General features: G+C 34.6%; 3 protein-coding genes across 4 annotated transcripts; 1 reads left to right on the top strand and 2 right to left on the bottom strand.

The window, feature by feature from the left end:
- On the bottom strand, positions 1 to 4,238 carry LOC124634041 (protein sarah). The gene has a single exon (XM_047169443.1). It carries the CDS (start codon positions 4,080 to 4,082, stop codon positions 3,414 to 3,416), a length of 669 nt encoding a protein of 222 aa, XP_047025399.1. The 5' UTR covers positions 4,083 to 4,238; the 3' UTR covers positions 1 to 3,413.
- Positions 4,239 to 5,179: 941 nt separating this feature from the next.
- LOC124633921 (histone deacetylase complex subunit SAP18) lies at positions 5,180 to 6,249 on the top strand. Its single transcript, XM_047169294.1, has 2 exons — positions 5,180 to 5,438; positions 5,609 to 6,249. The coding sequence occupies exons 1-2, from the start codon at positions 5,364 to 5,366 to the stop codon at positions 6,011 to 6,013; spliced, it is 480 nt and encodes a 159-aa protein (XP_047025250.1). The 5' UTR covers positions 5,180 to 5,363; the 3' UTR covers positions 6,014 to 6,249.
- On the bottom strand, positions 6,241 to 13,622 carry LOC124633920 (extensin). Of its 2 annotated transcripts, none has more exons than XM_047169292.1 (2): positions 13,497 to 13,622; positions 6,241 to 7,475 (listed from the first exon to the last, which is right to left on the bottom strand). In XM_047169292.1, the coding sequence occupies exons 1-2, from the start codon at positions 13,509 to 13,511 to the stop codon at positions 6,414 to 6,416; spliced, it is 1,077 nt and encodes a 358-aa protein (XP_047025248.1). In that variant the 5' UTR covers positions 13,512 to 13,622; the 3' UTR covers positions 6,241 to 6,413. The 2 variants fall into 2 exon arrangements, with proteins under 2 accessions (XP_047025248.1, XP_047025247.1); XM_047169291.1 differs by lacking the exon at positions 13,497 to 13,622 and adding an exon at positions 10,782 to 11,083.
- Between the last annotated feature and the right edge of the window lie 1,452 nt (positions 13,623 to 15,074).

Below are 15,074 nucleotides of genomic sequence, written 5' to 3'. Positions count from 1 at the left end.
TTTAAACTCATTATAATTTTATATTTACACCAAACAATAACGAAAATCACAGTGAGATTAAAAACATCAATAGATGATACATCGATGTATGGACAATGAACATATAGAAGATAAGCATAGTTGAACATTGATGACCCACAACAGGGCAAAAGCCCTTTACACTGAACATTTCTGTACAAGGAAGGGTTTCGACCACACATAGAACATTAAGAGTAAGTACAATAAGTACGATTTACGCCGATAGTGGCTCTTCGAATTAACTGACTAGCTAGAGGCCGGATCTCATAAAAATATCCCTTCTAAGTTAATTTTGAATACTTTCTTTGGATAGTTTGTGAGATCTGGTGCGACTTTAAATACTTTCTATTTACATTTAGGTTTGCACAAATTGCACTTTGCAGTCATTTTTATAAAGTTACACAGAACAGAATGTCTGGGACTACAATAACGATAAAGATCTACATTGATGACATAGGGGTTTCCTAAAAAGTTCCTAATCGACTTTGCATTCCATACATTTTGTTCTGCAGTGCTTAGCTTATTTAATTATGAAGGTACCATTATTTTTTTGAAAATTATAAAGAAGAATCGAAATTGAAGATTGGTCATTCTGAAATCATTTACAAACAAATACGAGATTAAAAGCAGATGACTACCCAAACAGTCAATCTAATATTAATTCGTATTTTCAGTCAATATCATAATGTAGGCAATTATAATACAACAGAGCCACTAAGTATTGTTCTGAAATACAGTCTTATAACTTAACAGACAAATGCAATACAATATGAAGAAATTGCAAAGATAATATTTTAGGCGTTAAGTAAACAATGTGTGGTAATATATAATACGATGGAAACTTGAACTTTAACAGACGTTTTTCATGTCAATTCATAATAGAACAATAGATAAATTTAGTGACTCAATGTTTTTTATTTATCTTTTTGATAAATAGGGAGATAACTCTTTTCTTCAAAATACTATGCACTAGACTAGAAGCTCTAGATTTATAAGTAGGTAGGTACTTATGTATGATAAATCTTACGAAAATATAATTTGATAGTGTGAGAAAACACCAAAGACACTGTTCCAGATTCCATAGTTAGTACAAGTCATAATAACTGCAGAGAACTTTCAAGAAAACAGATAGATATTTTTTGTTCAGAAATAGAGCAAGAAATGTATAAATTTCAACGAGACTTGTTTGTTTGAGAGCTAATTATAATATTCATAAAAATATCGAAAATCTCATTAATTCTTCCACGTGGTCCGATTTCGAACAAACTCGCTAAATATCAATCTGAGCCAACATGGCGAATCACAACAATGCCGATACAAATGTAGTCTGTTGAGTGAAAACAAAATACTACGTGTTGTAGCTTCTACTAGTACTAATTGCCTCACATACCTCCGCTTGGGTAAGTACATACGTAAAACTAGAAAATGCTAAGTTGGTTCATTTAAATTCAACTCTCTAATATAATGTGGCTCGCGCAAAAAGTGCCTGTGCTGTGCCCATTTCAAAATTTTCATTCAAATAAATAGATCTAAAAATAACAAAGGAACTTTTAAGTTTTTACAATTGTATCATTATCGATACAGCTTCCGTCAAGCCTGCCAAGTTTCTACTTGTAAAATGTTTATAAAAACTACAACAATATTAATTCTATAAATAGGTACATATTAAACGTTGATGTGAACGTTTTTTCTCTGAATTTCAATGCAGTATATTGTATTTGAATGGTTCAATTTTATTTTTGTGAGTTTTTACTGTGTATTAACCATTACCCAATTCACGTGTATTACTATGTCAGTTTTGGAGATGTATAGTTTCTGCTATTGTTATTATCTTCTTAAGCCTATCAATTAAATACTGAAAATCAAAAGCATACTGTATTGAACCATTCAAATATTTTTAAACAAATGTAGTATGTACCCACCATTGAACAACAAATTTAACATTTATTTAGACATATTATCACAAAATTCTAATGCTACAAACTTTTTATAATTAATCTATAGTAAAATTGAAGCCAAGGTTTGAATTAAGTAGATGGTAACTAAGAATTACTTAAAATGAATTAAGAGATTAAGGCATATGCTATGAGATTATCAGCAATAAATAAATATATATAAAAAAAAAAAACAGTGCTTAAATAGCAATAAATAGACAAACACATTGATTACCTTAATTGAGAACAAATACCCATAGGTGGCCTTACTTAATAATTTCGAAAACAAAATACATAAGTAAAAATAATTCCACTAACCAAATTAACAAAAAAAGATAAATTTGTCCATTTAAAAGAGAGTATGTTTAGTAAAAAAGGCTGGCTTGCAAGAAAAATAACCAATGGACACATACAAAGTTTGTTAGTTATTTTACTAAAGTCGAATTCAGTTTTTTATTTAATAATAATTAGTTTTAATATTTGGTTTTATTCAATCTAATATCGAGTGTGATTCAAACTGCTGTACTTAGGTACTTTTCTCAATAAGTCAGGTTTATGTGATGGAGCTGAATACTTGATCTGCATCATCATCATTGCTTGAGTGGCGTGGAGGGCTAGACAAGTGCACAAAAATCTAGGCCCAAATAAAATATTTTTTTAATTTACCCACATTGTAACATAATTTCTAAACAAAGTTTTATTTATTTTCTTGTTCAAGTTCTATAAGTATATGTGACAATGGCTTAATTTTTTCTAATGAATCTTTGATGATAATGTTCCCTATAGTTATTGGCCTTGCAAGTCAGCCTAAAGTACAACATGAAATTGGTATGCCATGACAATTATTATTTAATAATAAAAAAATACAATTTTGACACATTAATGAAATACATATTAGCATAACACTTAAGATTTTAGACATTTATTGAATACTGAAAATTACTGATATCTTGTAGATGACGAAATAAACCTCTTAATAATTTAAAAAAGAAAAATTACTGAGCAACCACCTTATACTTATGGTGTTAGTATTCTTTGAAAGGCTCGCTTTTCTGATATGTTTTTAGCTATTGTCCATACTTTGTTTTCATAATAATTGCTAGTAATGAAATAGCCATGGTAAACACTACTATTTAAAGCATGTTGCATAAATAATAGTGTAACTTAAGTGTTAAATAAGCAATTTTAAAATTTAGTTTGATAAAACATAGCACCAATTTAATTTTGTGTAATTTCTGTAAAATTAATATCCATCTCAAGAAGCAAACCTAGACTAATATTGTTAATGAATTTCATAAGCTCACTTTTCTAGAGCTTTCAAAAAGTTGCCAACTTCAGACACCTTTAATGTCTTGGCTTTACATGTCATAAAAATTGACATGCACAAATTGAATAGAAAGCATTCATTTTTACTACTAATCTAATTCATAGTCACTAAATTTAATTCAAAAGGCATTTGTATCAATAATCCGGACAACGAGTATGAGGTATCTTAGCTACAAGTGGGCTTTGATCTGATGTCATCGCAGTGTGCACAACAATAGCAGGCTGAGTGGGAGTAGGAGCATGTAGTTCATGACTCTCTCCAGGAGCCAGGCTGGCCAGTGCCGCTAACAGATCATGGTTCACTAATGGTTCATTTTCTTCACGAGGTTCCCAGCCAACCGGAGGACTGGATGGTGGTGAGATCAGGAACTGCTTTACAGGAGCCGGCGGTCTCAGGTTCTTGAGTGAAACAGGCGTCACAGGTTGTGCAAAGTAACAGTTGATTGGCGAATTATGAAACTGGTACTGATGCAGTTGAACGCGAGCATTAGCAGCAGCCAGAGGACTGTCGTAGTTGACGCGCAAACGTTTAAAACTACGCAGCCATTGAAATGTTATATTATCTGAAAATGTGCGGAATAAGTCTTCCATTCCTTTTTTTAATTTTTCATCCGCAAATACTTCACTGTGTATGTTTGTGACGATGACAGACTTAGGCAAGTCATCGAAATCGTCGACTTCATCTTGCACATCGCTCTCTTGTTCTAAATTTGCTATATTGGGGTGAACGTTAGGCATTCCATCTTCTTGGTTGATGTATACGTCGTCTTCCCGAAATGAGTCTTCATCCTCTCTATGAGCCATTTTAAGCCAACTAACTATACAAACAAATACGCACGTATTTTATTGCAGAAATATTAATAATTAACTTTATGAAAGCATAATATCAATTTTAACGCACAGAAAAATATGTATTTTTATTTTCTACTAATCGATTAGTGCGATTTTCTTTACTGTCAAATACCTGTCAAGTGTCAACAATGACAACATAATATTTTTGTAACAAATAGATTCTGCAATTTTTACAAATAAATTTAAAATGTAATAATGGATAATAAGAGTTAAATGAATTGATTTGATCAGATTTTATATGCAAACGTTTAAGCACTATAGATAAGTAGGTTTTAACGTTACTTATTGAAGTGACTTGATTAACAACGGCAGTAATTAAGCGGTGAAGAAAAGTTGCGGAATGAGCTCACCATAAACAATATTTTAATTTAGTAAGCCTACTAAGCTGTGATCAGGGGGGGGACAGTTTCCTTGACTGAGCGTTGTCGTAAAGAAAGTAGCGCCATCTTATAAATGAAACGTGAAAACATGCCATATTGCTAACTATTTCACGATAGATGTCTCTGTAAGTAGATAGAAAATTAATTATTTTACCTTTTTATACAAAAATACGAGAGTATTTCAATAATTAGAAGATGATTTAAATTACGAATTCTACTTAAATTTTGTTTTTAAAAATTCTCAATCTGAGAACCTATCTGACCTTTTTGTTAATTGGTAATAGTAACACATCATACTTCACAAGATGACCGCCATCATAACTTGCGCGTACGCTTGTCTGTGTATTTTGGTCATTTTTGTGTAATTCCTAGCAAATAAATATTTGATTCTAGTAGACCCGCTTTCCAGTAAAAAGTATTTTGTTTAATTTTCCTGTTGTAATGTATTTCAAAGCATAACAACAAGAAAATTAAACATAACTTGTTACCAGCGAACGGGTATATTGGGAACTATGCTTATGTTTTTAAATATATATAGGTACGTATACGTATGTATAGCACACGTCATATACTTCTGGTCGCAAACTCCAGGTCAGATGGCGCTTCAAAGTTGCTTGCATAAAAACTGCGCGAGAGGGCTCTCTTTTTCCATAGTATTATTTTACTCTTTGGCTGTGATTATCTGTGGCAGTAGCTTCCATTATATTCATAGACAAATAAAACATGTTTACTTGTCAAATAAAATAGGAGTTTAATTCTTGCAATTTCTGGCTTCGATCTCTGTATATTATTGTTGCAAAATATTTGACCAAATAAAATACTCAACAATTTGAATTGACTATTATAACTTATTATGAAAATGGCAGGACTAGAGTCCATGATAGTTGAAGAGGTTAAGCCCGCAGAGAAACCGGTCGATAGGGAGAAGGTAAGAAACAAATAACGCAATAATATAAATAAAATAACATTTCGGCAATGTTAGAACAGTTAATATATGTTCCTTGATAGCTAACTCATTCTTGTATCAATGTTTCTTTTAAGTTAGTCAGGCTTGGAAGATGAATTCTTGTTTATATTTTGTATACAATTCTTTTTCAGACATGCCCACTGTTACTTCGTGTGTTTTGCTCAACTGGACGTCACAATTCACCCGGAGACTACGCTAGAGGAAATGTTCCTCAAAATGAACTTCAGATTTACACATGGATGGACGCAACTCTACGTGAACTTACGGGCCTAGTTAAGGAAGTAAACCCAGAGACAAGGCGTAAAGGAACCTATTTTGACTTTGCGATAGTGTATCCAGATATGAGATCACCAACATATCGCATGAGAGAGATTGGAGTAACTTGCTCAGGGCAGAGAGGTGGAGATGATAATAAAACATTAGGTCAGGTCAAGTTCCAGATTGGGAATTATTTGGATATATCTATAACTCCACCAAACAGAATGCCACCGCCTATGAGAAGGCCTCAACCTTACATGAATAATCGTCCCTATTAATTTGTACCTTGTTTATTTGTAAGTTAATCAGTAAGGTTATTTGAACTAAATAAAATTTGTCCTTGTATACAAATCTTTTAGTGTTTGAATTGGCAAATTAATTTACCTATTGATTAAATAATGAAAAAAAATTTGGACACAAATGTGTTAACCAATTAGTCCTACTGTACCTTTACTCTTTACCAGAATAAATACCTAACAGGTACTATTTTGAAATAAAAACATTATTTTACAAAGTATTCACATTTATTTCCATCTCTCATTTATTTTTAGGCACAAGTAAAACCACTTGAAGTCGACCAAATGTTATGTTGATGATAACACTTACATGACGAGACAACTTAAAATGTCCTTATATTTAAATTTTTCCTAAAATAAATATATTATGTATACTTAAATCCTAATGATTTACAGGTGATCTGAATGGCCTCTTAGATTTTTTGCCCATCGCGGCGAGATCTATCGTAATTCCATTAGGTAAGACAGCCTTATTTTCCTGATAGTCTACGAAACCTTTCTCGTCTTGCTCTTCCTTGGCTTTGTCGCAAGGAATTCCAGTTTCGTAATTGTATTCACGTTTCAGACCATCGGGGTCAACGTATCCATATTTGCCTCGTGTGATGCAGTCCACACCGATGGTTTCTTCCTTGAACGATCCATCGTCGTTCTCGAATCCCCACGTGATGCTGCCGTCTTCATTTTCATCTCTGTACTTACGAATAATTTGGGCAACAGGTTTCTTCTCCCTCTGGTGCGACTGTGTGTACTTTTGTTGAGGAGCTTTGGCGGGTGCCCTGTTAATGGGTTCCTGAGGTCGTGAATATTGTCTTACAGGCTGAATGGGTGCCTCGTCATCTTCAATGAATGGCTTAGGCTCGGGTCTGAATACAGGCCTTTGAGGTCTGCTCGAAAGAGGCTGTAGCCTCACTGGTTGTGGCTTGTTTAGTGGTTCATTCCTGACTGGGTTGAAAGCTTGGGGAGCCAACAGTGGCCGGTACTGTGTCGGCTTAATGGGTTCAAGTGGCTGACGAACGGACGACGGTGTCGACTGTGGGTATGGGGATGGGTTGTAAACAATTGGCGGTTTGGGTTGGGAAGTAGTCGTTATGTCGTAGTAATCGTTTTGGGGTTCGGCCGTTGAAAATATATTTGGGGAGAAAGCGGTTGGCGTGTTGATTTCCAATTCATCTTCTGGTTCTTCAGTGACGGGTTTAGCTGGCTCGTCGAGTGATTGAAGGCTTGGGCGCGGAGAAGCATCAACAGACTTGAACGATGGTCTCGCTAAGCCTGGCCGCCTGATTCTGGCTGGCCCTCCTCCGATGGGGGCAGCCTGCAGGCGTCCCTGTCTGAATCCTCCTTGTCGGGGACCACCTACTGGTATCGCGCCGGGTATCTGCAGCCGCGGCGGAGCAGGGGAGTCATTATATTGAGCATAAGCTGTGATTACACACAGCATACATATCTGGAATAGAAGAGACGTAAACATTAATATTTAATCTTAATACCAGTTTTGGTGAGAGCTTTCTAGGTTTACTTAGGTGTTACTAGTTTTTTCTCTGTGAACGAACCCTCCATGGGGTCCGTTAATTACGATGATGACAATTCCTAATTAGACATCTATTCCTGGATCATACAATTACGCAAACGACTAATTAACCAACTTTTGTTTAAGCTCAATTTGGCTACAGGAATGTATAACGCAACTAGTGAACTGGCCCACTTTCCAGTTTCCAGGTACATGGACGTTGTTTACGAGTGCAGTGCGTCTTGTAACACTTGATACCATTCATCTAAGTAATAGCTAATGTAGATATTATCGCGTGCCTTATTCTTATTCTATTGTTAAGCTATACAAATGCCTATCTGCGCAGTTGATTACATTACGACAGCTTAGCAAGAGTTTCTAAACGGACCTACTTTGTGCGTAGAACGTTTTCAGAATATTTTGTAGTGCAAACAGCCTAGTAGGTACAGGTACCGACTAACATGTGTCGATACAATGTATTTCTTTATTAAGCTATGAAGGTCTTAATTCTGATGTAACTTGGTAAAGATTTGCATTGTAGCAATTTGGACAATTTCCTGCGGATTATAGTGTTTATGTAAACTCAACGAGGTATTTAGGTGGATATAATTAATTGATGCAAATGTCTTGTTAAATCTTTATTGAGCCGTGTTCTAAAGATAGTTTCTACGAGTGCAGCGGGTTATTTGTAAATGTTGAACAAGGACATCGCTTTACATAGGTATGAGTGCATTATGGAAATAGCATTTGATTCACTGAGCATTAGATTGCAAGTGTTATTCTTAGCCACGAATATTTAGGGCGTGTTGCACCATCTAACCATAACGATAACCAGCCATCAAATTGCCGATTTAACCGATTGACGGTAATTTGACGACTGGTTTTGGTTTCGATGCCAATATGTAGGTGGCGCAGCTCAAACTTAGGACTCCGTGTAAATCTATTTCAGGGTAGGATAAAAATTCCTGAGGCTATATAATTGCACTGTATTTCACAGTAGACATCCTAGCTATTACGTCGAGTTACACAAACAACACCGATATGACAGCATTGCATGAGATAATAGGAAAATTGTTTTGCGCGCTCTGAAGCCGCAGAATGGAGCAAGAGGCTCGCTAGTTTTTTCACCGTTTATCTGATAAATCAGGTTGTAATATAGTTTTTATTTATGTAAGTCAATCATGTACAATTATATCGTTATTGTGAAACGTTGTCAGTGAGGCAGTTCGGTTTATCGAGCTAGTAACTCGTTGAGTTGTGAATTGTCGCAACATGCAAATGGCACCTACTCAATCTACTTTCCGAAATCGATGTATAAGATTTGTAATAAGTTTTATTTTCATTTACGTGCCCATTTCGGATTTTCTTTTATTGCAAAACTATGTTTATTAACGACAAATATACGAAAGTATAACTTGAGGTTCGTAGGAGAACTCGTAAAAAGATTGTATGAATATCCAGAAAAGATGGCGTGTGTGATGAAGTCCTTAATATCAATTGGCTTATGTTTAACTGATCACCAGATATAGTAACAAATAGCAGACAAAAATAGTAAATGATCACCAAAATGAAACTCGCATTTTAATGTAAAACTATAACCAAAGTTTTAACACTTTACTATCCTATTTAAGTGAAATTACTCCAAAATAAATCATGCGTAAGCCAAAAATAGTAAATGATCACCAAAATTAAACCACCATTTTAAAGTAAGATTATAACCAAAGTTTTTAAATTCTGCTATCCTATTTAAGCAAAATGAGTCCAAATAAATTATTGTTATCCCAAAAGTAGTAAATGATCACCAAAAGTAGTAAATGATCACCAAAAGTAGTAAATGATCATCAAAATTATACCAGCGTTTTAATATAAAATGATAATCAAAGTTTTTACATCTTGCTATCCTGTTTAAGTAAACTGACTCCAAAAAATAAGTTCGGCCTGATACAATAAATTTTATAACATTATGGGAACCCTTTTCCTGCACTAGGGTGGAAAATTGTCTATTGCATGCCTCTAAACAGTGCGATAAGAGTGTGTTTTCGAGGGAGTGTATTGAGAAACACATTCTTCTTCTTCTTTCTCCTGCCCTGTTGCCAATTTTACTTGGGGTCGGCGCAATATGTCATTTTCTTCCATTTTCCCCTGTCACTCGTCATACTGACACTCACGCATGCATTGCAAGCCGGACACATAACTTAATATGGCATCATAATACTTTATTTGGTAATAAGCCTACATTTTATGGCAATTACAGTGACTTATTTAGGCAAAAATAATACATTAATTTTAATTTGGTCAAGTGTTGGTGATCATTTACTAAATTTGGTGGTCGAATACAATTTAAAGTGAAGTCTTCTAAAATAGCTGGTACTATTACATTTTTAGACTTTATTTTTCTGGTGTTCAGTAGATATTTCTGGTTACAAAACTAAGGGTATCAAAGCATTTTATGGTGGTCATTATATTTGTTCCCATATCAATTTGGTATTCGCCATTATTGCTCTCTATGTTTTAAATTGTGAATCCTCCGTTTGGTTTAATTTGGTTAATACCTAAACCTTTTAAGCACATAAAAAAGCGATAGAATTTTCAATTCAGACTTAAATTGGTGTCATATTCTGGGTACATGTGTTCTACAGAGGAGATATAAAGTTCTCACAACAATTGTCACCTCGCATTCGATATGAATGAGCTACAAATTGTACACCCATATCTACGATTCTTTCTTTTATGAAATCGCTCTGAGTGTGTATTTAGAAAATAAGGAAATTCTCGATTGTTCGTCACGGTTGCGAAAGTGAGTGCATCGTGTGATCTAGACAGTGAGGCTATCAAACTGTGTATCATTACGGGTGATTCAAATCGCGTGATCAGCAGAATTCCAAGTGACACCTCAAATTTATTACTACGAAAAACTAGACAATCTTGTTTAGGTTTAGTTAGACAGCTGTCTGGAATGTGGATAGATAACTATTGGTTGCAATATCGAAGGTAATGGGTAGCCAATTCACGCGGTTCTCCCTTCCTTCTAATTGAAAAGTGTATCTTGTTGAACTTTTGCCCGATATGGATAAATATCAACGACCGTACGTATGCTGAAGCTAAAAAGCTTAACTAATGATATCTTCATAGTAACTCTTGCGCAGTACTTCAAAACACCGTTTGCGAAAAGTTCAAGGAGCAGACATTAAAATTCAAAAACTTTGATTGTTTAGATTCAATGAATAGTTGTTTCATACGTACGATGTTTAGGGCGTGAGCAGACTGATCTGAAAGTAGTAAGGACGCCCGGCGCAGGCACACGCTTCCGCCAGTCAAGGTGACTACGTTGGAATGGCGAACCATACACTAAATACCTAATTATTATTGCACTATCTATTAAATGTCACGATTGCTTCACACAATTCATAAAATTGATACTAATCTTAATGCTTTTTTTACTCGTATTTTGTTGGTTTTGATGAATTAGTCTTGAATGTTAATTGCTCCAGTCATGAAATGTTAACATGTTAATTGACACTTCAAAACACAGCGCATAGATTAATAACGTTTCATTTTGTATGAGCTGGGTTATTATAAAAATACTTATAAGAATGAAAGCAAAAGTGATATTAATTAAGAAACTGAAATTTATTTTGACGGATAATGAACTCATAACATGTAATAAACAGTTTATTATATTTACAAGTAAGCACACACTTCATTTCGAAACGCTTTTCCAACGCATGTAACAGATAATATGGGGTGACGCAGGTGCTAGAACGCGTTGAAGTCTTTTGTAAGAAGCTGATTGAAATGCACTTAAAACGGCCGGTATTCGATACGTTATTGAGTTGGTTCGTGCGGAGAATGTCCAATTATCTTCGCATGTATGTTTATCATATAACTTGGTGCATCGTAACCGTCATGCATTGTTGGGCGACAATTAAATCGCCGCGTAAGTGCTGTCTACCTCAATACTTCCATGACCACGTATTACGTAGGGGAACAAAAACCAAGGTTAACTAAGGTACGATTTCTTCTTTGATTACCTAGTATTGTCCAGACTTAGCATGGACGTACTCCACTGTATCATATCTACATATGAAACGTCCTCTTAAATCGCTATATATTGCCGGAATATTCATTAAATTAATTGCCAGATTAAAGATCTAAGCATTCGTAAAGAGCGAGCGACATTGTTTTATGCACTAAAGATGAAAATGTTCCTATACAATTTTATATATAATATAAACATAAACTTGTAGTTTTACTGTTTATTGGGAAAGTAATTAAAAGTGGATATTCATTAATATTTATAAGAGTTGCACTATAGCTACATATATTGTGAAGCTAAGTGAGAAAGCTGAGCAAAACCTGTCAGTATCTTGTTCCATAGAAAGGAAAAATCTGGCTTATTATTATGGGAGTTTTCTTATAAGGGTATCACATCTATATTTATACTTGATATTGCGCACGATTATAGAGAATGGCAGGTTTTATTTATAAATTAAAACGGAATTATTGTGAATTGAGTAAAATGTATGTATGTCGCAACTTATAGTAAAAATACATTGGTAAATAATTTAGGTATTTATTTTAAATCTCAAGTAGTTACTATTTAAGAAATTATCTGAGGAAATGCCAAATTACCGGAAAGGGTAGTAAATAACTATAATTATAATGTAAACTTTGTAGGTATGTATACAGAACTACAGGATGTAAAACCTCATTCATTATGCATATCCTAAAATTTCGTGTGTCTTCGGAATGAAAACGTGTCTAATTTCAGTCACAGTTGTTTCTTTCTTACGCCTGAACGAATTGAAATATTACTGTCGGCATATATCAGTGTGTAATCGAGCTTTTGTTTCTAGGTCTCGGCACTGCGTCTACTAAATACTAATTAACATTGCAAGCCTTTACAAGTCGACATTGATGACCGACACATACTGCACCATCGGGCAAGGATTACTAGTTACCGTAGAATCGTAAATTGTTCTCGCGATTTCGGAATATCGATTTACTATCGATACAAACTGCGTAACACCGAGCGGCGAATGAGTTTTCAACTCGAGTTTTTGCAGTGAACGGCCATAACATAACTGTTGAAATAGAACAAGTTATGCGTATCCAAGTCTGTATCTATCCAGTAGCCGAGCCTGTTCGAAGCAGTGGGCCAGTGTGGTAACGTCGCCGCGAGCCATGTGCCCAGCTCGCGTGCTTTACGTAATCCAGCAGTTAACATGACAACGACTAACTTGCCAAATTATGTGTTAGTACCAAACAATTAGTTCCGCCTTGTGAATTATTAAGGGCGGTACTTATGTCGGTATGTTGTAAGGTTACTGGAGCAATACAGGCGCTGCTGCAGTACTCTGTCACCTCACGATCGCCCTCAAGGTTGCCGCGAAATCGATACCTCGAGCACCGCCTCTATGATCGACCTGAATTCTATACAGATATTAATTTACTTGTATATTATTCATTGATTGCAACCAAGAACTTGTTGTGCCTAGTCATATAAGTAGTTAGATAATATAGTCATTTGTATATTTTAGCGAACCACTTTCACAATGCGGTGTCCTTACAGTATCTAAGTGTACAAGTGCGCTTATTTATAGTAACTTGATATAGTTTTTTGCTGCTGTTGTTGTTATCATTGTTTTCAAGGTAAAAATAATTTATTTGGAGCAAAATTAAAACTACTTGTATTTAATTACTGAATTATAATAAAAAGGTAAATTTGATTTTAATTATTAGTTATTGATAATGAAAGTAAATTATGACAATATCACAACAAAAAACTACTTTTAATTATTTCACCTTGAAAGAACTCGGAAGCACTGACAAAATAATTAAAATTTAAAAATAAAATCACTTTCAAAATTTTTGTGGAAAAAAAGGGAAATAAATTATAAGCTGGTGGTATGTAAATGATGTAACCGCCCTTGGTGAGGGCACGGCACTGAGACTCACCAGCAATGCACGCATGATGTCCCGGTGTCCTGCGCGAGTCACGTCACTATCACGCAGCGAACAACCAACAAATAAAGGAAACGCCTCCCGCGCAAGCTATATGAGGTCGCCCACTCTCGCCCTGCGCCCGACGCGACCACCATACCTTATTGCAAGGTGACCAACTGTGAACGCATGCCCGAAACACACGAACCTAATCAAATGCACCACTATACAAATCGGCTGCGCTGGCCGCGAAGATACCGCTAAACGATCTAATTATTTAAAAATCGATTGTTTCTATTGTTTGTATTCATAACGCGAAATGTTACATTATTTTCATTCAAATTATTTTATTTTTGTCGATACAGTTAAATGTTAAAGAAGCTATTCTGTTATTTTACGTCATCTTTCTGGACGCCTACGGCTATGGATGTTTCTGCCCTATAGTTCTTGCGAACCGGATTGGAAGTGTGCCACTAGAACTATTGAATGGCAGAGGATGTATTAGGTAAGCATCAATCCATGCCTATATCGAACCTTCATTATCTAGGAATGTTATTGGATCTCTCCGAATGCTTTACTTTGCACACTTCAAAAGCGCAAATGTCAGATCATAGTATTTTAAATCTGTTAACATTTTAGAACTAAACAAGGAAATAAAGTTTAAAAAAAAAAAAATTGCAGCCAAATATGTTATGCAAGATCAAAGCAGCAACCTGTGAGACAAATGATCTGGATAATAACATGTATGAACTACGTTTGTCTGTGGTTCAAGACTCTGTTTGAAGGTTACATTTATTTATATTACATTACACCGTATCCGCCATGCACGGTGCAGTCATATCAAGATACAGTCATCATTACATTAGACCTCTAACTGTTCATATTGATCTTATTTCTTTTTCTTTTAAACTTGCTCTAGGGTAAAGGCGGGATAGATGCCCCACTTTTTGAAATATGCTTATAATTTAATAAATATTGGTTCTACATTAATAACACCTATGAATGTAACTAGTTTAATCCTTTATGTTTATTTGTGATTTGTCTTTTTGGACCTATATACTACACGTTTTGCAGATTTTAGCTTTTTGTAGACCTCAATTTTTGGGGATAGATGCCTACCCCTATGGATAGTTGCCCCACCTTGAAAATACTAGCGAGGATAGATGCCTACGGTGCGGGATAGATGCCCTTCATACTGTTTAAGTATATTATATTAATAATATTTATATATTTTTTGACTTTAATTTATTTGAAATGAAAAGTATTTTGCAGTTTTTTAAATCTTTTTATATTCATTATCAGATTAATTAAAATTAACACAATAAAATTCTAAAAGTATTTGTTCAACAAAAATAATGTATTTTATATTTTAAACCCTTATTATAAAATATTAATTATTTAGTTTCAACATGCAAAATCATAAAAATCATTCTTTCTTAAAAACTAAAATAACACAATATACTTAGCATCATAATATTTAACCGGACAGTGCTTTAAGTTTTCTACATCTAGAGCAAAATTTTCTGAAAAGTATACAGGTTTCATGTAACGAGCACTGACACATTACACATTGAATCCAGTCGGATTTAGACT

This window comes from Helicoverpa zea, chromosome 10, assembly GCF_022581195.2.
Source record: "Helicoverpa zea isolate HzStark_Cry1AcR chromosome 10, ilHelZeax1.1, whole genome shotgun sequence".
NCBI classification, from domain to species: domain Eukaryota; kingdom Metazoa; phylum Arthropoda; class Insecta; order Lepidoptera; family Noctuidae; genus Helicoverpa; species Helicoverpa zea.
Note: the sequence above shows the minus strand (reverse complement) of the source record. Positions and strands in the feature narration are given on the sequence as shown.